The sequence below is a fragment of the Poecile atricapillus genome, chromosome 34 (genome assembly GCF_030490865.1).
Source record: "Poecile atricapillus isolate bPoeAtr1 chromosome 34, bPoeAtr1.hap1, whole genome shotgun sequence".
In the NCBI taxonomy this organism is placed as follows: Eukaryota; Metazoa; Chordata; class Aves; order Passeriformes; family Paridae; genus Poecile; species Poecile atricapillus.
The window spans coordinates 2665829-2692835 of record NC_081282.1 but is presented as its reverse complement, the minus strand read 5'-3'; the positions used below and the strand labels follow the sequence as shown (position 1 = coordinate 2692835).

Here is a 27007-nt window from a genome sequence, read left to right as displayed (position 1 = left end):
GTCGATCTGATGGAACATCCTCTGGGGGAGGCTGCGGCACCGGGGGTGGGGGAACCTGGGGGGACAGGGGACCCCGCTGTGCAGGAGCAGCGTTGGACTTCTCTGGGGGGAACTGTGAGGGGGGCTGGGGTGGAGTGACCTCCCCAGTGACCTCACATTGTCCCCTGTGATGTCACACAGACACCTGGGATGTCACACAGACACCTGGGATGTCATACAGACACCTGTGATGTCACACAGACACCTGGGATGTCACACAGACACCTGTGGTGTCACACAGACACCTGTGGTGTCACACAGACACCTGGGATGTCACACAGACACCTGTGATGTCACAGCCTACTCTGGGCAGCCCTTGTGATGTCACAGAGCCAACTCTGGTATGTCATCCTGTGATGTCATACAGCTGTGCTGTGATGCCCCAGTGAAGGCATCCACGCCCGCATCCAGAGACCCCAACACGCGGTCCAGGAACTCCAGACTGAAAAGGAGCCCCAGTGGTTTGAAGACCTTTTTGGGAGCTGGGGACTCAAAGGATGGGTTGCCTCCCTCCTCAAAAACATTTTTTGAGTTTTCCTAATTATTATTATTTTCCTATGTATGTTTTTATGCTTTAAGAAGTTATTAGCCAAATCTCTGGGAGATGCCTTTTTAAGAAGTAAAGAAGGGGGAGTTGTGGGGGCCAGGAAACCGGCTAATTCAGAGATCCTGGCCCTCCCTTGGAGGCAAGGCACTTTGCTGTAAGGGAGAGAAAAGTATCAGTCCCAGCAATCTTTGAGTTAGTTATGTTAAACTGTTACACTCCATTGCTGTTCTCCCCTGCCACCCCACCCCAATACCTGTATCCCAGTTTCCCCCAGCCCCTCTCCTCCCCTATAAATACCCCAGTTTCTCCCCTGTTCCAGAGAGCTGCTGTCACTGGCTCCCTTGGCCGAGGGCCCGGCTGTAATAAAGGCCAGTTCTCTGCGGAACGCCACACAGCGCTCTGCTCTCTCCCTCCGTGTCGCCTGCACGCTGCCGCTGAGCTGAGCTGAGCTGAAATCACTCGCCGGGCAGAGGACGTGTCTGTGCCCCGGGCAGCCCAACCGCGGACCGCTTTTCCGGGAGTCGCGGCACCCCTGCCACCTCCACCGCCGCGGCAACCTATGAGAAAGCACAGCTGGGTTCTGCTCAGGGCATTTCAAACTACCTGGGGTGTTTGGGACTTGCCCTTGCAAAGGCAGCATCTCAGGAAAAGTCCAAGTTTCTCTTCATGGACTCCCAGGATGTGTTGCCTTGGAAAGGACCTTAAAGCTCCTCTTGTTCCAACTCTCAGCACCCTCAGGACACCTTCCCCTAGACCAGCTTGCTCCAAGCCCCATCCAACCTGGCCTTCAACCCTTCCAAGGGTCAGACAATCACAGCTTCTCTGCAACCTGGTCTATTCCTCCCAGATGTAAAATCATACCAAACTTAGCAGCCTCAGAGATAGATTTCTATCAAATATCTACATTTTTCTAGGAAAGAAATATGGCAAAACTTGTCAGCATCTGACTTTGCAAAATCAACACGAGCTCTTCAGAAAGGGCTGCCGCCCACTTTTCTTATTTTTGCCCATTTGGTGGAACATTTGCTTTCTGTTGTTCTTCGGAGCAGTATTTTAATGTATCTGACTGAGGCTGCTTAAACTAGTCCAGGGAGATACCAGGGTATGAGGAGTGGAAAACTGGGCTCTTACACATCCAGTACTTCTGCTGTTGGAAGTCTTCAATCCCACCTCTCTGCTGGGATGAAATAGGTGCAACGCATCCAATTTCTAAAGTATCGCGCATCAAGCTGACACTATTTGAAGACTTCAAAATAAAAAAGCCAATTGAAACAAACCTCTGCTCCTTTCCATTTTCTTTGTTCCACAGTTTAGGGCAGAAGACAGGAGAGAAATATTGTTTTGGGAACAATGTTTTCAGGACTCTAATAAGAATATCAAAACCGCTCTGCCACACTCTCAGCTGCTGCAGCCCCAAAAAGCACTGGCTGTCTTTGCTCACAGAGTCACAATTGTGCTGCGATTTCTACCACACCACAGGACAGCGATGTTTTCCTTTTTCTCCTGGAAATAGCAACAGCACTTCTGAGTAGCAAGGCAAACGTGAGCCTCTTTCAGTGGCCCTTAAAATTGGACATGTGAAATGAGGTACACAAAGCCACAGGCCAGCTGAACCTGGGATCTCTGAATGGGTCTTCACATTCTTCCCGGGAAGATGAATGGCAATCACTATTTTGGCAGGGAAAGTGCATCAGCTGGCAATTTGGTGCAGAAAATGTGCTTTCTGCTCCTCTCACAGCCAAAACTCCTACCCATTTCTTGTAGGTCCTTCTTTGATAAGGACCATGTTCAACTGAGCGACAGTGAAGCCAAATGGCAATCCAGGAATCAATTGTCCTGTACACAATCTCCTCCATCCACGTGGAAGGTTTCTCAGGGGCACACAGGAGTAAGAAAGAAAGCCAAATGCATCATTGGACATAAAGTCAGACATGTTGAGGGATGAACAAATCTTGCAGAGCTATGGAAACCTGCCCTGAAAACCCAGTTCAGGGAGAGCCTGAGCTGTTTTGTGCTTCTAGGCCTGAAGATGCTCAGGATCTTTCCCAGATGCTCAGCAGGCAGCAGGATTGTGCCTGAATCTGGCTCTGGAAATGCCAGTGCCTCAACTGAGAGCTGTGGCAATGATTTCCATTGCATGGAGAGGGGCCACAGTCCTGCAAGAGTCTTTCAGCAGAGCAAACAGCAGCCTGGAGGGTGGACAGTGCTGGATCTGTACCACTGCATGCTCATCCTTCACCGTAATGCAGAGCTGCCCCCAAAGCTGCCATGGATCACTTCTTAGATTTCTCTCGTTGGATATATTTTGGAGAAGTTGTTCTAGGTGGCTTTGGATGGAGATCCTGTAGGAAGCAGCCATTCGCCTGCTGTGATATCCTTACAACTAATCCTAACTTCTCATTGCCTTTGGTTTTATTTGGGGTTTTTTATCCATTTGTTTGATTGGTTTCTTTGGGTTTGCTTGTTTGTGTTTTTGCCTGTTTTGGTTTGAGTTTTTTTCCTTTTTTATAAATGACTGGTGAAATTGGCACACCCAAACTCCAGAAAATGTAAACCAGGCTTGACTTTCCAGAAATTGCTTTTGGCTGGCTTTAGCTGCATTCCCCAGGATCAAGATCACCAGTAGATATTTGCAGGTCTTTCTCTGCATCATCAGCTTGCCCTGACTTTGCTCAGTGTTTCAAAAATGGAGAAGACAATGGATATTTTGCCAAACCTGCTTTCAAACAACAAAACTTGTGGCAGCATGACAGAAAAGAAGAAAAAGAAAATCTTCGCCAGTTAGAACAGAGCCAGAGTCCCACCATTTTCCCCTCCACTTTTATTGATTTTCTACATTTAGAGGCAAACCTTCCATCTCCAAAAGCTTCCATCTCTCACTTCCTGATGCTCTTTGCTACCCTTTAGCCTTGACCCCCACGGATCTGAGTGCTGTCCATGTGGGGCTGGGGATGCTCAGCCTGGAAAGAGAAGGTGCTGGGGAGGCCTCCCTGCAGCTCTAGGAAAGATGGGCACAGAGAGGAGAAGCCTTTCAACTGCAGGAGTGAGATTGAAGTTGGATCTAATGAAGCTGCTCTTTTCCACTCAGGCTGCTGGGGCACTGGCCCAGGCTGTGCACAGAGGCTGGGGATGCTCCATCCTTGGCAACATCCAAGGCCAGCTGGGAGCAGGGCTCTGAGCAACCTGTTCTGGGGGAAGATTGCTCAGCTTGGAACAAGATGGTCTTTAGGGTCCCTTCCAAGCCCAAGCAGCCAGGGATTCCATCATTCTAGGATCTCCATTGTCCACTTCAGCCTGGGCCTGGACTCCTGGCAGTGATGTCACAGTGCACGCTCCAGCTAGAACTTCCAGCATCCAGCAACGGCCACAACACAACCCTTGGCTCCTTGTGTCAGCACGCTCTTCACCCTGCTCCAAGCCTACCCCTGTCACCTTGTTGTCACCTGCTCCCTCATACCCCCAGCAGTCCCTAAAGCTCCCCATTGTGTGCATTTTGCTCTCCATCCCTGCAGGATGTCTGCATTTGCTCCAAAGAAGGTATGGTACTATTCCACGGAGGTGGAAACCCCACAGCTGCCTGGGTGGGCTGGAGCTGTGTGGGATAGTGTGGGAAAGGGACCCCACTCGGAGATTTTGCTACCTCTGCAGGCTGTCACAGACACAGAGGAGGAGATGGAGGTTGATACACAAATTAATAGTGAAGAGGACATGGATGTGGATGGAGAGAACAACGGAGAGGAAGAGATGGAAGTGGATGTGGATGTGACAGAGGAAGAAATGGAGGTGGATATGGAAGACCACATTGAGGAGATGGATATAGACATGGAGGACGAGGAGGAGGACATGGTGTTGGGATGAAGACCGATGCCAGCAGCAGAACAGGCAGGTGCTCCCCACAGGCAGAGTGGGTCCCCTGCTGCCAGGCTGGGGCTGGGCTGGGCACTCCCTGCTCAGGGACACGCTAGCCCATGCACTGGATTCTGGTGGCCATCCCTGGCCTGGCCTGGCCTTGCTTTGGGCCACACAAGCCCTGTTCCAGTGCCTGGGCCCCAGCCAGGCTCACTTCTGGCAGCAGAGTCCCCCTGTGCCAGTGTCCCAGCCCGGGAGCACATGGAACACCCCTCCATGCCTGACTGCACTGACCGTGCTACTTGTTTTTCTTCCAGGACCGAGGCACATCCCAGAGACGACACCCTTCTGTATATACGTTTTAGAGTTTTTGTCTTCACGATAGATGTTTTAGGGTTTGTTAAAGTTTTCTGTAAATACGTTTCATATAGTTCTATTAGATAAGTTCTTAGGTAAATAGGTTCTATAGTTTGTTGTTGTTGTTGTTGTTACCAATATTCGTACAATGTAAATATGTTGTGTAGTTCATTCTTGTTCCTTTTCTTCTACAAATAAACATTCTTTGTTTTTCAGACCCCAGTTCTCTTTGCATTTTCTTCAGGCACATTTGCAAAGTTGTGGATTGTTTTGGGAACAATGTTTTCAGGACTCTAATAAGAATATCAAAACCACTCTGCCACACTCTCAGCTGCTGCAGCCCCAAAAAGCACTGGCTGGCTTTGCTCACAGAGTCACAATTGTGCTGGGATTTCTACCACACCACAGGACAGCGATTTTTTTCTTTTTCTCCTGGAAATACCTATAGCACTTCTGGGTAGCAAGGCAAACGTGAGCCTCTTTTAGTGGCCCTTGAAATTGGACATGTGAAATGAGGTACACAAAGCCAAAGGCCAGCTGAACCTGGCATCTCTGAATGGGTCTTCACATTCTTCCCAGGAAGATGAATGGGAATTACTATTTTTGCAGGGAAACTGCATCAGCTGGCAATTTGGGGCCGAAAATGTGCTTTCTGCTCCTCTCAGAGCCAAAACTCCTACCCATTTCTTGGAAGTCCTTCTTAGATAAGGACCATGTTCAACTGAGTGACAGTGAAGCCAAATGGCAATCCAGGAATCAATTGTCCTGTACACAATCTCCTCCATCCACGTGGAAGGTTACTCATGGGCACACAGGAGTAAGTGTAGTGGTTTAGATTTGCTAATTTCATTTTCCCGGGCGGCGCACCAAAGTTATGTCATGGTTTTAAAGCAGTAACTAAAAAATTACTAGAAAACTTACTTATTTCTTGCTGTGAGATATGGATTAGATCAAGAGCAAAACAGGCTTAAAACTTAAAAAGGAATAAAGAAAGTTTGTTAACACAACTACAAGAATAAGAACACCAGAATAAACTTCCAGAACAACCCTTTTATCCCCCACTACCCACCATTCTCTTGTTCACATGACAACATAGAGACAAAAACTTTGGAACTTTGGTGTTTAAAACAGTCCTAATTCTTGCTGGAGTGTTTTCATCACCCTTTGTAGAGAAACAGAAGTCTTCTTCTGTTAATTGATGGAGTTATTCACACATAAAACTATTTCTGTTATAGTTTTCTATTTCTCTGATGCCAGCTGCCCAGAAATCTGTCATCAGTTCACTCCTCCCATTTCACATCACTCTGAGGTGTGTATGGGTCAATGAGTCTAGGGATGTCATTTTTTAAGGATGAGTTATTCAAAGGCAAAAGTTCTCTTCATCTCACTCTGTGAGCTTCCCTGGAAACAGAAGTTTTCTCTTTGCCTCTACAATGGCCCCAAATCTTCAACTATTACTTCTCCCCATCTGTCCCAGCACCTTACTGTATCACAATTACTCCACTGTTTTCTCAAAATCCACACTTTGAACACTCCATTCCTCCCAATATACTCTGTCATGAATTAAAGGAGTATTTTCAGAACACTATTGTCCATCTCCATAGCTTTAACAAAAGAATATTTCAGCTTAAAAAGCATCTCCTTATTCTCTCTTTCCCATCTAAAACTTAACTCTTTTCTTCAATTTGTTTGATGGTTTTATGATGTCTTCTTCATGTTGATTGTCTCTGTCTCTCTGTCACTCTGGGAAAAAGGAGTAATCTGTATGTTTTATCCAGGTAGTAAAAGAGTTAAAGTCTGGGAAAGCTGCAGATGTTCATGGTGTCAGGTTTCAGTCCAGCAGCAGAAACTGCAAACCAAGCCAGGCCGGCCGGCTCCGTTTCTCCCCCCCCGCCCTCTGCGGCCTTGTCCGGCCTGGAGGGGGGGAGGAGGCCGAGACAGAGCCTGTTACCTCGTCAGAAGCCAGAAACCAAAGAGAACAAGAGAGCCCTGGCTTTACATCTCAAGGTGGTGTTCACAAGTTGATCTCAATTTTCAATGGTCAAAACTGCTGTCAATTCTTAGAAATGACCGATAATTGGTCAGGAGAAGAGACTCCCATCAGTCACCAGCAGCTTCAACTTCCTCCCAGCTCCCAAAGCTATCTTAAAAGTAAAGTCACCCCATGATACCAAAGAAGGCCAACAAGGCTGATGAGGGGTCTGGAGCACAAATCCTGTGAGGAGTGGCTGAGGGAGCTGGGGTTGTTTATCCTGGAGAAGAGGAGGCTCAGGAAAGATAAGGCGGTGTCAGGGTAGAAGTTGGACTTGATGATGTCCAAGGTGTTTTCCAACCTTGCTGATTTCATGATTACCTGAAACCACCCTTGGAGCAGGTGCAGGATGAGCCCTGGGCCTCCTTTTCAGAAGGTGCAGCAGCCCAGGTCCCTCAGCTTCTCCACACAGGCCCCAAAGCCCATCCTGTCAGTCCTGCAGAGCCTCTGCAGCTCCTCCTCATTGCCCAGAACAGGGAGCCCCACAGCCAGACACAGCAGCCCAGATGTGCCCCCCTGGCCTGTGCTGCCTCTGGCAAGGGAGCAGCACAAGGCACTGCAGGACCCTGCAGACAATTCCTGAAGCACTTGTAGGATGATCCTGCTCCCCAGGGGACATTCCCATGGTGCCAACTGGGGAACTGAAATGGGGAGTGGGGTCAGAGAGGAAAGGGCAAACAGAGATGGGCTGTTTGCAGGGGAGGGAACAGAGGTGGGCAATAGGAAGAAATCTGGATCAGGAACAGTAAAGAAAGCAAAGGAGAAGCAAAGGAAATGCTCAGGGCAGTTTGGGAGTGGCTGCCAGGCAGCCCTGGCTCTGAGCAACAACATCTGCAGTGGCACAGGAAACTCACAGCTCATGGGAACAAACTTTCTGTGTGACTTCAGAGGCCACAACAACCCTGAGTGGTTTCCCTCCTGTCCCCCAGCCCTTCCTGGCCCCAGGGGCTGATGGCATTTGTGCTCCCTCAGGTTCATCTCCCCACAGCAGCACCATGGGGGTGCTGACGCCTGCTCTGGGCAGTGCCAACAGGGGCTCCTGAGCCAGTGCTGCCATGGCTGTGCCTGCAAGGATGCGGCACCTCTCTGAGCTGGGGGAGAGGCCAGGGCTGCACAGGGGGGATGTTGTTGGCAGCTCCATGAGGACGCTCTGGGACGCTGCCCTGGGGTGTCCAGCGCAGTGGGGATGGATCAGCCCCTGCTCTGCTGCTCCTTCCCGTCTCCCCCAGGGACCTTGCAGAGCCCCAGCCATGCTGTTTGCCCCCAGCCTGCCCACGGCCACCCTGGGGCTGCTCACGGGGGTTTTCTGTGCTGAGCTTTGGCCTGGCCGTGTTCTTGAGAGAGCCTGGACAAGGAGCCTGGAGCCCCCAGGCCCTGCCCTGAGGCGTCAGCGCTGCCCCAGCAGTGCCCATGGCCTGTCCCTGCTGCAGCCCCGGCACTGCCACCCCCAGGGCTGTGCCCGGCCCCGAGAGCACTCAGACCCTGCAGCAACACCAGGGGCAGGAGGGCAGCGGGGCAGTGACACGGGAGCAGCACTGGCAACACCAAGTGCTGCTGCTCCTGGGCACAGCTGCTGTGCCAGCACTGATCTGCCCCAGCTCTGCACACAGACACTGCTGCTGCAGCTCCAGAGAAGAGAAAAAAAGGGAGATCTCTGGAGAAAACTTTGCTGGGAGACCCTTTAATTCCTTTAAAGCCACCAAGACTGCAGCCCCTCATTGACACAGTGTGTGGGCACAGGGAAAGTGGTGAGAAACAAAATGAGAAATGACACAAACAATAATATTTTGTTATGGGAAAGATTAAAAAAGTAAAACAAAGTAGAAGAACCTTCAAAATGAAATGAACAAGAAGTATCAAAGATGACTTTTATTACAAGTGATTTGCAGAAACTGGCCAGCAGTTTAATGTTTTTGAAATTTTCCGGTCATCAGTGTCCACACTGCAGCCTTGAGCTCCTGGTTCCTCAGGCTGTAGATGAGGGGGTTCAGGGCTGGGGCCACCACTGAGTACAGAATTGATACTGCCAGATCCAGGGATGGGGAGGAGATGGAGGGAGGCTTCAGGTGTGCAAATGAGGCAGTGCTGAGGAACAGGGAGACCACGGCCAGGTGAGGGAGGCAGGTGGAAAAGGCTTTGTGCCGTCCCTGCTCAGAGGGGATCCTCAGCACGGCCCTGAAGATCTGCACATAGGAGAAAACAATGAACACAAAACAGCCAAGTGCTAAACAGACACTAACAGCAAGAAGCCAAATTTCCCTGAGGTTTGAGTGTGAACAGGAGAGCTTGAGGATGTGTGGGATTTCACAGAAGAACTGGCCCAGGGCATTGCCCTGGCACAGGGGCAGGGAAAATGTATTGGCTGTGTGCAGCAGTGAATAGAGAAAGCCACTGGCCCAGGCAGCTGCTGCCATGTGGGCACAAGCTCTGCTGCCCAGGAGGGTCTCGTAGTGCAGGGGTTTGCAGATGGACACGTAGCGATCATAGCACATGATGGTCAGGAGGAAATATTCTGCTGAGATGAAGAACACAAAACAAAAAACCTGTGCAGCACATCCTGTGTAGGAGATGTCTCTGGTGTCCCAGAGGGAATTGTGCATGGCTTTGGGCACAGTGGTGCAGATGGAGCCCAGGTCACTGAGGGCCAGGTTGAGCAGGAAGAAGAACATGGGGCTGTGCAGGTGGTGGCTGCAGGCTATGGCGCTGATGATGAGGATGTTGACCAGGAGGGCAGCCAGGGAGATGCCCAGGAAGAGGCAGAAGTGCAGGAGCTGCAGCTGCCGCGTGTCTGCCAATGCCAGCAGCAGGAAGTGGCTGATGGAGCTGCTGTTGGACATTTGCTGTGGCTGCACATGGGAACCTGTTCATGAAGAAAAAGAACAGTGACAAGTCAGGAGAGGCTGGGACTCACCTTTGTTCCTGCTCTGGGAAAACCTTCACCCAGGTCCCTGCCTGAGCTCCAGCTGTGCTGGGTGTGCCAGGAGCAGCCAGGCCTGTGCCTGGGGGCTCTCCAGGAGCCACCCCTGCCCTGCTGCCCTGGGTTTGTGGCCATGTGGCAGAGGGACAAGGCTGGAAATTCAGGATATGCCAGGGGAATCACTCCTAATGCAGAAGAGCTTGGTAGCATCTGCACACACAATTATAAATACGGCAGGAGATGGTTTTAGGAATTTTTCTCCTGCCCACACATCATTTCTGGTTCTCTGAGGTCAGAAATCCCCAGCTTTTCTGCTGCACTCAGAGTTTGCCATTGAGAGATGTGAGAGGCAAAGGATTCCCTGTGGCTTAGGGAAAGTGAGGGGCTGCATGGGCTTGTTCCCAATTGCCCTGGGTTTGTACCTTTGCCTGGAATCAGAGCACAATCACACTCCTGTGTCACCCTGGGATAAACCAGACCCTTCCCGGGGCAGAGGGATCCCTGAATGTCTCACCCTCTCTAAAGGTCTCTGGGAAAGGTCTCAGCACCCTCCTCTGCCCAGGACACTCACGGCTCCCTTGGCAAAGCCAACAGCATTTCCTCAGCTGTGACATCTCTGCCCTTCCCCGTGGGACATTCAGGGAACTCCAAGAGGCTCTGGCACAGATTTGCAGCCAGAAGGGCAGCTCAGAGCTTGGAAGGACACAGCAAGGAGATCCCCAGGTGTGCCTATGATGGGATCTCAGGGAGGGGGCTCAGCTCATTCCCCTTTCCCATGGACTGCTTTGCCCACAGCCCCACAGGTCACAGGGAAGCTGGGACACCCCATTCCCATGGACACACCTGCCTGGCAGCAATCCCAAGGGCAGGGCCTGACTCAGCTGCTGCAGATGCCAGAGGCTCCCTGAGAGCCCCAGGTAACAATGACAATAGCAGAGCAGTGCATTCAGGCCATTTAGGAAGCTCCCAGCAGAGAGACTGAGCACCCAAAGTTACAATTCTGGCATCTCTGTAAATGTTCCAACATTACTTTGCTGATCCTGGTGTGTCCCTTTCAACTCAGAATGTTCTGTGACTCTGGGATTACAATTCCTCTTCTGCTTCTCTCATCACCCTGTTGTCTATAATCAAAAGAGAAAAAAAAAAAAAAACAACCTTATGCAACAGTGTTAGAACAGTAAAATAAAAACCAGCTTTATTGGAAGCTTCCAGGTGTCCCAGTGGGGATGTGGCACACCTGGCCCCTAATTTCAACAATTTATGAAGGTTGATTAATTAGGGTATTTAACAGAAACATTCAATAGGAGATTCATTGCCCCAGTTACACACCCCTGAGTCAACCCACTGGAGTAGGTCCAAGGGTTTCTTTGCCCCACTTTTTGTTATGACTGCTCACATTCTGGTTAAAAACCAAAATGTTCTTCTAGTAGCTCCTCTTTCTGATGATAAAACTATATAGTATTTCAGAAATCTATTTAGAAAGTCAGTTTATTGTTCTAAAATCTAAGAGAAAGGTTAGGAAATGTACTAGAGCTAAATCAGGATAATAGTTATAGAAGTATATAATAGTAGTTTAATAGAGTTACTTAAGGATCATGATTTTATAACTATATAATAATAGTTGACAGATCTAAAAATATATTAAAATATATATAAAAAGTAAAAATCCTTTTGTCATCATTGCAACTTTCCCACCCTGCTTAAAGAAAGAAATTGAAAACAGTCTCAGGAAATCTCCTGATCTTTACAGCAATCCCAGTCTCACCTTCCTTTGGGAAGTGTCCTCCGGAGCTGTGTCCAGGCAGGTCTGGAGCTGGGAGCAGCCCTGCCCCACACAGCCCCTCTCAGCAGCAGCCCCTGCCCTGCTCAGGGTGGCTCCTTCCCCCCACAGCTTCTCCCCAGCGCTGGGAGCAGCTCCCCGGGCCGGCTGAGAGCTGTCCCTGGCAGGCAGCAGAGTCCCTGCCCCAGCACAGCGCCCTGGGCTGCAGGACCCTGCTCTGCAGGACAGCCCTGGGCACCCCTGGCTGCTCTACACAAGGGACAGGCAGAGAATGTACTCACAGAGTCTGGAGGCACTGGCATGTTCCAGCTTTAGGAGATGCCTGCAGGAGCTGCAGCTGCATTGTCCTGCAGCCAGAGGCTTCCTGTGTCAAGGGCTGGCAGTGATTCTGCCCCAGGCACTTCTCAGCACCTTCCCAGCCCTGACTGATTGAAGCTCTCTGTGCCTCTGGGCTGTGCCCGGGGTGGCTGCAGGCAGTGCCCCAGCCCTGCTGGGCTGGCAGAAGAGCTGCTCAGCAAGAGAAATGTGCTTTTGAAGCTCTTCTTGGTTTCCAGGATTGCCCTCTGTGCCAGGAGCCTGGCCCAGCTCAGCAGCACAGACACAGCAGCAGGACTTTAATGAGCCTCTTGGGGCTTTGTGCTGAGGACCTGAGCATCAGTCCCTGAGAGGGAGGGGAAGAAACCTCTCAAGAACTCCAAGTCAGAATGGAAATCCAAAGTTTCTTTTACTTTTAATGGGTCCCACTGAGAGACGTGACTGAGAAAGTGTCCCCAGGCCCCAGGCAGAGCAGAGAACTGCAGGCACTGATGACAGGTGAGGACAAAGAGAAGCCAAGTCTTGGTGCCCTGGGCCACAGCAGCCTCTGTGCCACCAAGGGCTGTGAGGAGACACCTTGTCCTGAGGCCCTGGGGCCTCCTGGCACAGCCCCAGCAAGGCTGGCCACTGTCACCCCCTTGGCCTGCCCTCAGCATCCCCCCTAGCCCACATGCCAGTGGCCTCAGGGATCTGCTGGAAGGAGTCCCTGGGGAGCCTTGCTCAGGAATGGCCCTGGGGGGCTCCTTCATGCTCCCAGCAACTGCAGCTTCTTCAAAGGACTTTGGCTTTTGTCTTGGAGTCTTTGAGAGTTTGTGCAATCCTGGCCTCCAATTATCTGCTGTAATTAGTCCCTTGAGAGGCTTTGTCAGTAACAACACTCAGTGGGGCTCATTAATGCTTCAAGGTACTTCAGGTTCTTAAGGTACTTTCCTTTTTCCTTCCCACACTGAGTCTCTGAGAAGTTTGTGCCATCATGGCCCCAATTATCTGCTTTAATGTGTCCCTGGGGAGCTTTGCATTGACACTCAGTGGGGCTCATCAATACTTTGAGATACTCAGGGCTTTTTCAGCTACTTTGGATTTTCCTTTCCACACTGAGTCTCTGAGAGGTTTCTGTGCAATCCTGGCCTCCAGTTCTCTCCTCCAAGGAGTCCATGAGGAGCCTGTGTTGGGGATGGACCTCAGTGGCACCCATTAATGCTTGGAGAAACTTTGGCTGTTTTCCTCTGACTTTGGCTCCTGGAAAGGTTTGTGCAATAATCTCCTCTCAGGCCCTGAGGTTCCAGAGCTCATCTCCAAATGCACCATGGGGCTCATTAGGATCAAGCAAGTCCTAAAAAACCATGGCTGTGCCTTGATTTCCCTCTGGTCTGGTACAGTTCTTAGGAAAATTCCCTGCAATAGTTATGGAGAAGTACTTCAAAGAGCTTCTAAGAAATATGTATTCCTATTTTAAAGTGTGTCTTTTATTCCTGTTCTCTTTAGAGCAGAGGTGACTGCAGCATTCAGTGATCAATATTGATCCAGGGTCTCTCCTAAGGAGGTCTGGCCAGGTCAGAGAAGCTGTGCCTTGAGGTCTGACCCAGTGTGGACAACCTTGCTCCACCTTTCCCAGCCCCATCCTGTCTCTCCTCACTCACCTGGGACCTGCTTTGCTCACACAACTGGCTGCACTCAGGCAAAGAGGGGTTTTCTTCTTTTATTTTAGCAACCTAAAACTGCTGAGTTTCCCCATGGCAAACAGACACCCTCCTCAAGTGTGTGCCAGCCCAAGGTGCCACCAAGGAGGTTCCCCTTCCCCAAGGCAGAACCAGGCAAGGAATGTTTCAGACACACAGGGAGTTCTGCAATAAACACAAACCCAGAGTTGGCTGAAGGCAGAATTAGAGCAGCTGCTGAAGGACAGACAAGCTTTGAACTCCCTGCAGCTGAAAGCACCAAGTGGGTGGTTGGGAGGTGTGTGAGTGAGCCAAGAGTGAGGGAAGGGAAATGCAGAGAGCCCTGGAAGTGCTTCTGTGCAGCCTGGCTGTGGGGAAGGGCACTGCAGTGCTGCCCTGGGCCAGCTGTGAGGGTGGATTATCATCCCAACCTGCCCTGGGCCATTGCAAGGGGCTGTTGCTATGGACACTGCACTGACCCCACTGTGCCAGCCCTTTGCTCAGGGCTGCTGTCACTGCCCAGAGCCAGAGGGGATCCCTTGCTGGGGGCTTGTGCCACGGCCACCTGCCCTGTGCCGCGCTGGCTGCTCAGGCGTCGTGGAACCAGCAGCAAACGCCACTGCCAGGGCCAAAGGTCAGCTCAGCCAGACAGAAAGGGTCAGTGCTGCCACCTGTTTCCATGGCAACCCTCCCGGGACACCACACCTGGGTCACCTGTCCTGGCAATTGCCATGGAAACCCGGCTCATTGGAAATGCAACGGTGGACAAAGGTTTTAGTGGGGCCTGCCACAACAGGACAAAGGGTGGTTGTTGCAGTGTGTTTCTTGTTCATGGTCTGTTCTGTTATTGCCCCAGTTGAAGGTTTGGTCCAAATGAGACCCTCCCACAGCACTTGGTCAATTTACCCTGAGTCGCCTGTAAATTCTACCTTAGACCCACTGCACGCTTGGAATTCCACTTCAGAAATCTCCTCAATTTCGATGTTTGATTAATCCATGTGACCCAATTTCCCCCTTTACCTCCTTCATTGGATGATGATTTTGTGAACCCTGCCTTTTACCCTCCCTAGGATATCTCTGATTAGCTGATGCTTTGTACCCTCCCTTTGAACCACCTCCCTATTTCAGCATTTTCTGTCTTTTGCCCCCAAGATTCCCCAGAGCAATAAATCCTCTGTTATCCCATCCAAAAGACCTCCCTCTCATCCTTGTCTCCTCAGAGCACAGACTGACAGCCCAAAGCCACAGAGCGAGTGCTCCAGTCACACCTGGGGTCATCCTGCTCCTGGGCTGTGACCCACTCCTGGTGCGGCCCAGAGTGACAGAGCCAGATCAGCTCCAGCCCAATGTGTCACAGAGTGACTCTTGCCAAGGAACTTTGTGCTGCTGTCACTTCATATTAAATCTGGTTTTTGCTGCTCCCTTGCTGGGGATTTTTCAAGCGCTCTCAAGCCCTCGTTGGTGACAGGGTGAAGGAGCCCTGGCCCAGGCTCTGGCCCTGGGGGACACAGGGATGCTGCCGGGGGGTCCCTGTCCCCCTGTCCCACCCCCACGGCCCCAGCCCCGTCCCTGTGTCAGGCTCTGGGGTGGATCTGATGGAACATCGTCTGGGGGAGGCTGCGGCACCAGGGGTGGGGGAACCTGGGGGAACAGGGGACCCCGCTGTGCAGGAGCAGCGTTGGACTTCTCTGGGGGGAACTGTGAGGGGGGCTGGGGTGGAGTGACCTCCCCAGTGACCGCACATTGTCCCCTGGGATGTCACACTGCCCCCTGTGATGTCACACTGCCCCCTGTTATGTCACAGAGCCTCCTGTGATGTCACAGCCTACTCTGGGCATCTCTTGTGATGTCACAGAGCCAACTCTGGTATGTCATCCTGTGATGTCATACAGCTGTGCTGTGATGCCCCAGTGAAGGCATCCACGCCCGCATCCAGAGACCCCAACACGCGGTCCAGGAACTCCAGACTGAAAAGGAGCCCCAGTGGTTTGAAGACCTTTTTGGGAGCTAGGGACTCAAAGGATGGGTTGCCTCCCTCCTCAAAAACATTTTTTGAGTTTTCCTAATTATTATTATTTTCCTACATATGTTTTCATGTTTTAAGAAGTTACTAGCCAAGTCTCTGGGAGATGCCTTTTTAAGAAGTAAAGAAGGGGGAGTTGTGGGGGCCAGGAAACCGGCTAATTCAGAGATCCTGGCCCTCCCTTGAAGGCAAAACCATTTTTTCTAAGAGAAAAGTATCAGTCCCAGCAATCTTTGAGTTAGTTATGTTAAACTGTTACACTCCATTGCTGTTCTCCCCTGCCACCCCACCCCAATACCTGTATCCCAGTTTCCCCCAGCCCCTCTCCTCCCCTATAAATACCCCAGTTTATCCCCTGTTCCACAGAGCTGCTGTCACTGGCTCCCTTGGCCGAGGGCCCGGCTGTAATAAAGGCCAGTTCTCTGCGGAACGCCACACAGCGCTCTGCTCTCTCCCTCCATGTCGCCTGCACGCTGCCGCTGAGCTGAGCTGAGCTGAAATCACTCGCCGGGCAGAGGACGTGTCTGTGCCCCGGGCAGCCCAACCGCGGACCGCTTTTCCGGGAGTCGCGGCACCCCTGCCACCTCCACCGCCGCGGCAACCTATGAGAAAGCACAGCTGGGTTCTGCTCAGGGCATTTCAAACTACCTGGGCTGTTTGGGACTTGCCCTTGCAAAGGCAGCATCTCAGGAAAAGTCCAAGTTTCTCTTCATGGACTCCCAGGATGTGTTGCCTTGGAAGGGACCTTAAAGCTCCTCTTGTTCCAACTCTCAGCACCCTCAGGACACCTTCCCCTAGACCAGCTTGCTCCAAGCCCCATCCAACCTGACCTTGAACCCTTCCAAGGGTGAGACAATCACAGCTTCTCTGCAACCTGTTCTATTCCTCCCAGATGTAAAATCATACCAAATTTAGCAGCCCCAGAGATAGATTTCTATCAAATATCTACATTTTTCTAGGAAAGAAATATGGCAAAACTTGTTTGCATCTGACTTTGCAAAATCAACACGAGCTCTTCAGAAAGGGTTGCCGCCTACTTTTCTTATTTTTCCCCATTTGGTGGAACATTTGCATTCTGTTGTTGTTCAGAGCAGTATTCTAATGTATCTATTAATTGTAGATATTAAATATAGATATTAAATATAGGCTGAGGCTGCTTCAAATAGTCCAGCGAGATACCAGGGTGTGAGGGGTGGAAAACTGGGCTCTTACACATCCAGTACTTCTGCTGTTGGAAGTCTTCAATCCCACCTCTCTGCTGGGATGAAATAGGTGCTACTCATCCAATTTCAAAAGCATCGTGCATCAAGCTGATACTATTTGAAGACTTCAAAATAAAAAAGCCAATTTAAACAAACCACTACTCCTTTCCATTTTCTCTGTTCCACAGTTTAGGACAGAAGAAAGGAGAGAAAGATTGTTTTGGGAACAATGTTTACAGGACTCTAAAAAGAATATCAAAACCGCTCTGCCACACTCTCAGCTGCTGCAGCCCCAAAAAGCACTGGCTGGCTTTGCTCACAGACTCACAAATGTGGTGGCATTTCTAGCACACCACAGGACAGCGATGTTTTTCCTTTTCTCCTGGAAATACCTACAGCATTCTGGCTAGCAAGGCAAACATGAGCCTCTTTTAGTGGCCCTTGAAATTGGAGATGTGAAATGAGGTACACAAAGCCACAGGCCAGCTGAACCTGGGATCTCTGAATGGGTCTTCACATTCTTCCCAGGAAGATGAACGGCAATCACTATTTTGGCAGGGAAACTGCATCAGCTGGCAATTTGGTGTAGAAAATGTGCTTTCTGCTCCTCTCACAGCCAAAACTCCTACCCATTTCTTGCAAGTCCTTCTTAGATAAGGACCATGTTCAACTGAGTGACAGTGAAGCCAAATGGCAATCCAGGAATCAATTGTCCTGTACACAATCTCCTCCATCCACGTGGAAGGTTTCTCAGGGGCACACAGGAGGAAGGAAGAAACCCAAATGCATCATTTGACATAAAGTCAGACGTGTTGAGGGATGAAGAAATCTTGCAGAGCTATGGAAAGCTTTCCTGAAAACCCAGTTCAGGAAGAGCCTGAGCTGGTTTGTGCTTCTAGGCCTGAAGATGCTCAGGATCTTTCCCAGATGCTCAGCAGGCAGCAGGATTGTGCCTGAATCTGGCTCTGGAAATGCCAGTGCCTCAACTGAGAGCTGTGGCAATGATTTCCATTGCATGGAGAGGGGCCACAGTCCTGCAAGAGTCTTTCAGCAGAGAAACAGCAGCCTGGAGGGTGGGCAATGCTGCATCTGTACCACTGCATGCTCATCCTTCACCGTAATGCAGAGCTGCCCCCAAAACTGCCATGGATCACTTTTTAGATTTCTCCTGTTGGATATATTTGGGAGAAGTTGTTCTAGGTGGCTTTGGATGGTGATCCTGTAGGAAGCAGCCATTCACCTGCTGTGATATCCTTACAACTAATCCTAACTTCTCATTGCCTTTGGTTTGATTTGGGGTTTTTTATCCATTTGTTTGATTGGTTCCTTTGGGTTTGTTTGTTTGTGGTTTTGTATCTTTTGGTTTGAGATTTTTTCCTTTTTTATAAATGACTGGTGAAGTTGGCACAGCCAAACTCCAGAAAACGTAAACCAGGCTTCACTTTCCAGAAATGACTTTTGGCTGGCTTTAGCTGCATTCCCCAGGATCAGAATCCCCAGGAGATATTTGCAGGTTTTGCTCTGCATCTTCAGCTTGCCCAGACATTGCTCAGTGTTTCACCAATGGAGAAGACAATGGATATTTTGCCAAACCTCCTTTCAAACAACCAAAGTTGTGGCAGCACGACAGAAAAGAAGAAAAAGAAAATCTTCGCCAGTTAGAACAGAGCCAGTCCCACCATTTTCCCCTCTACTTTTATTGATTTTCTACATTTAGAGGCAAAGCTTCCATCTCCAAAAGCTTCCATCTCTCCCTTCCTGATGCTGTTTGCTACCCTTTAGCCTTGACCCCCACAGATCTGAGTGCTGTCCATGTGGGGCTGGGGATGCTCAGCCTGGAAAGAGAAGGTGCTGGCGAGGCCTCCCTGCAGCTCTAGGAAAGATGGGCACAGAGAGGAGAAGGTTTTCAACTGCAGGAGTGAGATTGAAGTTGGATCTAATGAAGCTGCTCTTTTCCACTCAGGCTGCTGGGGCACTGGCCCAGGCTGTGCACAGAGGCTGGGGATGCTCCATCCTTGGCAACATCCAAGGCCAGCTGGGAGCAGGGCTCTGAGCAACCTGTTCTGGGGGAAGATTGCTCAGCTTGGAACAAGATGGTCTTTAGGGTCCCTTCCAAGCCCAAGCAGCCAGGGATTCCATCATTCTATGGTCTCCGTTGTCCACTTCAGCCTGGGCCTGGACTCCTGGCAGTGATGTCACAGTGCACGCTCCAGCTAGAACTTCCAGCATCCAGCAACGGCCACAACACAACCCTTGGCTCCTTGTGTCAGCACGCTCTTCACCCTGCTCCAAGCCTTCCCCTGTCACCTTGTTGTCACCAGCTCCCTGATACCGTCCTCAGTCCTGAAAGCTCCCCATTCCTTGGATTTTGCTGCCCTCCCCTGCAGGATGTCTGCATTTGTTCCAAAGAAGGTATGGTACTATTCCACGGAGGTGGACACCCCGCAGCTGCCTGGGTGGGCTGGAGCTGTGTGGGACAGTGTGGGAAAGGGACCCCACTCGGAGATTTTGCTACCTCTGCAGGCTGTCCCAGACACAGAGGAGGAGATGGAGGTTGATTCACAGATTAATAGTGAAGAGGACATGGATGTGGATGGAGAGAACACCGGAGAGGAAGAGATGGAAGTGGATGTGGATGTTACAGAGGAAGAAATGGTGGTGGATATGGAAGACCACATTGAGGAGATGGATATTGACATGGAGGACGAGGAGGAGGACATGGTGTTGGGATGAAGACCGATGCCAGCAGCAGAACAGGCAGGTGCTCCCCACAGGCAGAGTGGGTCCCCTGCTGCCAGGCTGGGGCTGGGCTGGGCACTCCCTGCTCAGGGACACGCTAGCCCATGCACTGGATTCTGGTGGCCATCCCTGGCCTGGCCTGGCCTTGCTTTGGGCCACACAAGCCCTGTTCCAGTGCCTGGGCCACAGCCCCCAGCCCCAGCCAGGCTCACTTCTGGCAGCAGAGTCCCACTGTGCCAGTGTCCCAGCCTGGCAGCACATGGAACACCCCTCCATGCCTGACTGCACTGACCGTGCTACTTGTTTTTCTTCCAGGACCGAGGCACATCCCAGAGACGACACCCTTCTGTATATACGTTTTAGAGTTTTTGTCTTCACGATAGATGTTTTAGGGTTTGTTAAAGTTTTCTGTAAATATGTTCCATGTAGTTTTGTTAGATATGTTCTTAGGTAAATAGGTTCTATAGTTTGATGTTGTTGTTGTTACCAATATTCTTACAATGTAAATATGTTGTGTAGTTCATTCTTGTTCCTTTTCTTCTACAAATAAACATTCTTTGTTTTTCACACCCCAGTTCTCTTTGCATTTGCTTTGGGCACATTTGCAAAGTTGTGCTCTCCACTCGCTCCAGGTTCCCAGGGCTGGATGTCCCCAAGGGAGCTGGCACAGCCACCCCAGCAGTGGCTCCCTGTGCACAGGGGGTCCCACTGACAGAGCTCACCCTCTCCTTGCAGTTTCTCTGGACACACTTGGGAGCTGGAGGAGCAAATCCCAGTGGGCCCTGTCCCATGGCATCCCACATGGGAGCAGGGCTCAGCCTCATCCATGGCTCTTCCCTGGCTAGCCCCACGGCTAAGGAGGCTGCACTAGGCTGCGGGCAGCCTGCTTCCTGGGCACCCTGAGGGGCTGGAGCCAGCCTGGAGGGAGCCTCAGCACAGGGGCCTCTGGCCTACATGCACCAACATTTCCTTTGGAAACCCCCTCTGTCACCACACTCTGCTACAAGCACAACATCAATTGTTCCTCCTACTTCAAGGGGAGACCTTAATTGGCACAAATTTGTCCCTTGGACTTTCTAGCACAGCAAATGGCAGAGCTTGGAATCCCTCTTCTGCACTCCCTGCTCACGCACCAAAACACTGGAACCTGCCAGAACATCTTGAATTAGCACCAACCTGCAGAGAGCTACAGGGGGACAACCTACCCCCAACCACACAGGGACATTGATGGGCTGGGGCAGAGCTGAAACTAAAGTATTTTAATGCCAAGAGACAGGATTTTTTATTGCTGAATTCATTCTCCCACCACAAGAATGAAAGCTTTCAGTCTCCTCACCTGCCACGCATGTCTATTGCCAAGGTTTGCTTCGGGGTTACCACTGATTTTTATTCATCTCTTCACAACTCTGATGCTCTTCCTGCCTAACATGCAGAGATGATATTTCAGAGCCAGATGAGCTCAGCACAGCTTGTGCAACACGCAGGATTTCCAGACCCAGAGATTCAGGCCATGCAAACTGATACTTTTTCGTCTGTGTGCAAAGATCACTGGAAGGATGTCAGTGATGTACCACACACTTCTCAGAGCTGTCCCTTCTATCCAGCTCTCCCCAGTCACTTCACACACTTCACTCCAAGCAGGTTCTGATAGAGTTCAGTAGCACATGGGATTTCATCCTGGCTTTTCTTCATTTTCTCCTGAGCTGTCTCCAGACACAGTGTGTGGGCACTGCAGCAGCATTAACGGGGCACCTCCCTGACACTGAGATTCATGTCACAACTTTTCATCAAAAGCAGCAAAGAAATGATTCCCACTGGGTCCCACACGGCTCCCTGGCAACTTTGTGCTGCTGCAGCTCCAGCACCAGCCCTGGAGCACTGGAATTTCAGGAGGAGACACACCGAAGGAATCAACCATTCTCAGAGAAGAAACATCTGTTTGCATGGCCCAAATGCCCACAACACTGCAGACTCTGGTGACCCACACTCTGCATTTGCACTTCAGCCTCTGTGCCTCACTTTTCCTCTCACTGAAGTCCCCCCAGTTTCCCTCATGCTCAGATTCCCAAGAGAATTCAAAGCAGCATTAGGAGCAGGGAGAGATGATGGGAGCTGTCCCAAGGCTCGACCAAATTTCTCAGGCCTGACAATTCTAGCCAAGGACAGAGGAAAAACCTGCAGGAAAGAGGTGTGAAATCAAAGCAGGAATCAAATTTAGGTAGAATGAGAGAAGCTGAAGAGGTTTTCAGTGTTTGCAACAAGATTAGCAGCTGCAGGCACAGGAGGGATGCAACATTTCCTCCACTCTAACAACTCTGTGATGCAAATTGCAGCTCAAATCCTTCTCCTCAGCTCTGGGACTTGTTCAGCCCCCAACATGGTGCTGAATTTTTCAAGCAAAGTGGAAGCTGGTCAGAGAGGTGGCTTGCAAATCAAAATCACAGCGGACAGCTTGGAAGCAGCAGCCAGAGCAAAGAGAGGCAGAGCCTGGCCCTGGGGTGCAGCACAGCCACACAACACATGCCTGAAACTCTAAGAAATGAAAGAATTTGCCACGGGAGACACAGAAGGTACTTGATGGAATCCTGCCTCCTTCACGACGCATCAGCACGCAGGAGAGCACTAGGATGAAGATGACAGCACCTTCTGCTGCTGCTTCCATCTCCTGAGTCAAATCTCCCCAATATCTCTCACTATTGGCCATTCCCAAAGCCTCAGATTCTCTCAGTCCTTGCAGGATTTCAGTGCTGAGGAGCATGGAGGGAGATAAAGGCACTTGCAGAGACCAGAGATGCATTTTCTGCCTGAGGTGCATTCCACTGCCCAGCTTAGTTCCTCTAAAACCATTCCAATCAGCCCCTTGGACAGCACCAAGCCAGCAGCAGAACATCAGTGCCTGAAAATGCTTGGAAATGCCATTCTTTGAGATTTCTCTCCAGCTCTCCCATTTCATGGTGCCATTGCAGGGCTTTATCCCATCACTCAGCACTTGCAGCAAGTCTTGGCAACCAGCTTCAAACGGATTTGTAGTGCTGAGCAAATACGAGGCAATTTGACTTTGTCTCCAGTGAATGAAATTTCACCTCAATCAGACGAACTCTGTGTTCTGTCATTGGCCAGGCACTAACTACTGCCAGCTCCCCCCAAGCCTGGATGTCAAACTGCCTTCCTATTGGAAAGTTAAATTGAGTTGGTTTTATGTACAAGATTATTCTGTCTCCAAATCATTTGGAGCCATAGAATTGCATTTCCAAGGACTAAACTCAGAGCAGCCACAAAGAGCACAAGAGGCAGGAAAAGAAAGAAAAATAGAGATTTCTAAGGAGATAGAAATTGAATGCTGAGTTTTTTCCCATTACAAGAAGTTCCATCAATTATCACCTGCCACCTCCTTGCCTTCACTTGTGTGACCACCACTGAATACACTCCCAGACAAGAAAATGTTGGCCCTACTGAAAACTGGGGCTAGAAGTAGAAAATGGCTCAGCTGACTTCAAAGACAACATCATGAAAAGAGCTGCCTTATAATAGCAAGATATGATGGGCAGCAGGAATGGCTGAAGCCAGCAGAGAGAAGTCCATGAACTATTGGTGCTACAAAGATTTCTGACAAAACCCCCAAGAAGCCAAAAACAGTGTTTGGTCTGGCCCAGCTGATAGGAGCCCTGTGCATTTAATTCAGTCATTGGCAGCACATGGAGATTGGCTTTAAGCTCCTTTGGTCCACTACTATTTTCTTTTCTTTTCTTTTCTTTTCTTTTCTTTTCTTTTCTTTTCTTTTCTTTTCTTTTCTTTTCTTTTCTTTTCTTTTCTTTTCTTTTCTTTTCTTTTCTTTTCTTTTCTTTTCTTTTCTTTTCTCTTCTTTTCTTTTCTTTTCTTTTCTTTTCTTTTCTCTTCTCTTCTCTTCTCTTCTCTTCTCTTCTCTTCTCTTTTCTTTTCTTTTCTTTTCTTTTCTTTTCTTTTCTTTTCTTTTCTTTTCTTTTCTTTTCTTTTCTTTTCTTTTCTTTTCTTTTCTTTTCTTTTCTTTTCTTTTCTTTTCTTTTCTTTTCTTTTCTTTTCTTTTCTTTTCTTTGTTTTTATCTTTTTCCACCCAGAAAATGTAATTGCTTCTCCTCTTTGGGAAGAAATTACTGCTTTGAATGGTTCAAGGCAAAGAGGTTCTTCCCATACCCACTTGCAATCGGTCACCAAGAGAAATATTTTCTCAAAAGATCTCTTAAAACTTTTGGAGTTACTTTCAACATAAATATCTGTGTGATTTTGCTCCAAATGATAAAAGAATTGAATTTGACTCCCTCAGCTTAAAAAGAAGTCTTTCTTCCCAGTTCTTAACCAAGAGGAACAAAACACTTGGTTGCAGCAAACTGAAGGGAGGAAGAAGCTCCTTTCCCCCTGAGCTGCACAACAGGAGACAATTTTGTTGCCAAGAGGTGACAAAACCCAGCCAATTTCCAGATCTTTCAGTTGAAGGGAAAAGCTCCAAGGATCATAGCTGGGGCAGACACAGAGTGGGAGGAGCAGGGGATCTGCTGGGGGGTTTTGGCCTGGGGCATAGATTAAAGAAATCTTCAAATGAAACCCGTCAGAGCTCAAGACTTCATCCCGCAGAGGAGAAATTGGATTTGACCCAAATGCCATTCAAATCCAAAATACATTGAGGCATCTCCCCAAGCTCTGCTGAGCCATCAGGTACAACCCAAAGCACCCTGTGGGACCAGAGCAGCAGCTCCCTGGCATGGGGACAGGGATGCTCCCTTGGCAAGCCGCCAGCATCACCCATGGGATTTGCAAGATCTGTTTCTAAAGACCCCAACATCCAAAAAACTCCACATTCAAAGCCTTTCCTTTGGGGTTTCACTTCTCCATCTGTCTCTTGTCACTAGACAGCTGCTTCACTTCAGCACCCTTCTGGATGGGGTCAAATTTTCTCCAAATTTCCAGCCTAAACAGGAAGTTACTTCCATTCATTCTTCAGCAAGTACTGGCAGCTTGTACCTGCTTTGCTCTTCCTCTCCTGCTGTGTATTTGTGCACATCAAGTGCCAAGAGCATTTCCTTGTTTCAATGATGTCATTTTGCCTTATTATTTCCTTCCCATAGAGTTGCACAGATTTGGTGCTGGCTCAACACTCAGAACATTGACAGCACAAAGTCGAGTTTTCACACCAACTTCTCCAACCTTGGCACCTGTTGCAGTCCGCAACCTCAGGATCTCGGCCAGGGAAACCGCAGGGTTCTGGGGACCAGCATGGAACACCAGTGAGACGAGCCTTTGTTCATGAAACCATTTCTTCAGCATGGGAACAAACTCAGATCCAGAACAGAGAGCCTCAAACAGAGGCAGGGCAGGGGTTTTTGAGGGACAGAACTCATGAGCGTCTCCACCCTTGAGGCTGGAGTTCAGGGTCAGGGACCACTAGAAACACAGCAAGGGAGAAACCCCCCAGGGATTCAAACCCAATCTGAACCCCTGGGCCGTCCTTCACAAAGGGTTTGGGATGGGACAATGGAATTCGTTGCCTCCCCTGAGGCACATCACAACATCTGCTCCTTTTTTTTTTTTCCCCTTCAAATTTTAATTTGGAGCTTAAAAATGTTTCCAAAACTTACAGCATAAAATCTCACCTCCTCCACAGAGCACCCGCTTTGCTCTGTGGGACACTAAAAACTCAATAACAAAACACGTTAAGCAAACAAACAAACAGAAAAAAACAAAATTAAAAACAATCACTTAAATTAAACAGTGATGGTACTTAATCCAAACGTAACGGTTTTTTAGTTCAGTCTCTTCCAGTTCTGGAGTTTCTTTCAGGAAGGGCGCAGCTCTTAGATCTCCTCTCACGAGGGGCAGAGTTCTTAGATCTCCAGCTTCGGCTCTGGTCTCGTAGGTGTGGGCGTTGCCACTTGAGATGTTCTTGGTGAAACGCTGGCTTTCAGAGCTCGGTTCCAGTTTTGATTTCCCCAGAGGGGGTGTTGCCCACCATGGAAAAGGCACAGCCCCCAGGGGTGGAGCAGCCAAAGAAAGGGCTGGGAGCGAAGCAGGAGTTACTGGGGGAAGGGAAGGTTGGGGGCCAGAAAAGAAGGAGCAAGGCGGGAAAAAAGGAATCCCAGACTCCGTGGGCAGTGCCATCTTGGGAAGAGGGCAGGGTCCAAGATGGACTTTCCCGGCCAGGGAACGGGAATATGGAAAGACAGGGGGTGAAGGAGGACACGGAACGGCGGGCAGACGGCAGCAGACCCGCAGCACTCTGGATGTTCCCCGTCCCTTGCCTGCCTTCAGGAAAACAGGGGATGGGATGGCAGAAAGACACCGGGGTGACGGGGAGTCGGCAGCAACCCCGAGCCATCTTGGCATTTTTCACCCTTTGTCCTGCCCTTAGGAACAGAGGAGAGGGGAAGATACAGGGAGGTATACACCAAAAAAAATGAGGGACTTCACAGAAGCCAAAAAACAGTCCACAGGAAGGGCCATACCGTCCATAATCGTCCATAATCGTCCATAATGTTAATCTCGTCCATAAAGGTCCTTCCCATGTATATAAAAAAACCCAAAACCCTCCATAATACGTCTCGTTGGGTGATGTTAGATGTTTGTCCCAGTGTCTGGTCTCTCGGCTCCCCCACCTCCATAAGCCCTTTTCCCCCATGACCCTGAGGCACTCCCAACTTGGCCCTCCTGCCAGGTATTCTCGACTCCTCCTTTCTAAGGCGGGAGTCTCTCCGGCTCTCGAGCCATCAGCCGGGGATTTACGGAGTGTCCATGGAGCCGCTCCTGCTGTTCTCCTGGTGCCTTGCTGGATGCCGTGCATTCTCCACCATTTGTTGTAGTCCGCAACTGCAGGATCAGGTCCAGGGATGATATTTTCTGGAAACCGGCATGTACTACAACGAGAAGCGCCTCTGTTCATGAAACCATTTCTTCAGCATGGGAACAACTCAGATCCAGAACAGAGAGCCCCCAACAAAGGCAGGGCAGGGGTTTTTGAGGGACAGAACTCTTGAGGGTCTCCAGCCTTGAGGTTGGAGTTCAGGGTCAGGGACCACTAGAAACACAACAAGGGAGAAACCCCCCAGGGACTCAAACCCAATCAGAACCCCTGGGCCACCCTTCACAAGGGGTTTGGGGTGGGACAACTTCATCCAGGGCTCCCACGCCCATCTCCCAAAGCAGGAGGTCAAAATTCACTAGCTTGGCTTACAGCCATGCCTCTCCGGTAACAATGCTTATCTGAAACTAACTCTTTGCCTCCCTGAAGCACCTCACAACAGTTTATGCTGTCTCTTTCCATGCTGATCACTCTCTCTCTCTTCCCCTATCTCTGGAAAAAAGGATGAATTTGCAAGACTCACCTGAGCAGTGAGCAGGTTCAACTCTTGCCCAGGCCTTGTGGATGGTCCCGGGATCTCTGCCGGAGCAGCAGCTGGAGCTGTCTGCGCTGGAAGATTTGTTTCCCATGGCTGCTGTGGGGAGTGTGGCCATTATCTGAGCACGCTGCAAGCTCCTATCTTTCCCTGCATATCTTTAGTGGGCAGCCTGTGGTGAAACTGAG

General features: G+C 50.0%; 1 protein-coding gene across 1 annotated transcript; it reads right to left on the bottom strand.

Annotated features, from left to right (window-relative positions):
• Nucleotides 1–694: 694 nt before the first annotated feature.
• On the bottom strand, nt 695–9316 carry LOC131590685 (olfactory receptor 14J1-like). Its single transcript, XM_058860949.1, has 2 exons — nt 8797–9316; nt 695–738 (listed from the first exon to the last, which is right to left on the bottom strand). The coding sequence occupies exons 1-2, from the start codon at nt 9314–9316 to the stop codon at nt 695–697; spliced, it is 564 nt and encodes a 187-aa protein (XP_058716932.1).
• Nucleotides 9317–27007: the final 17691 nt, after the last annotated feature.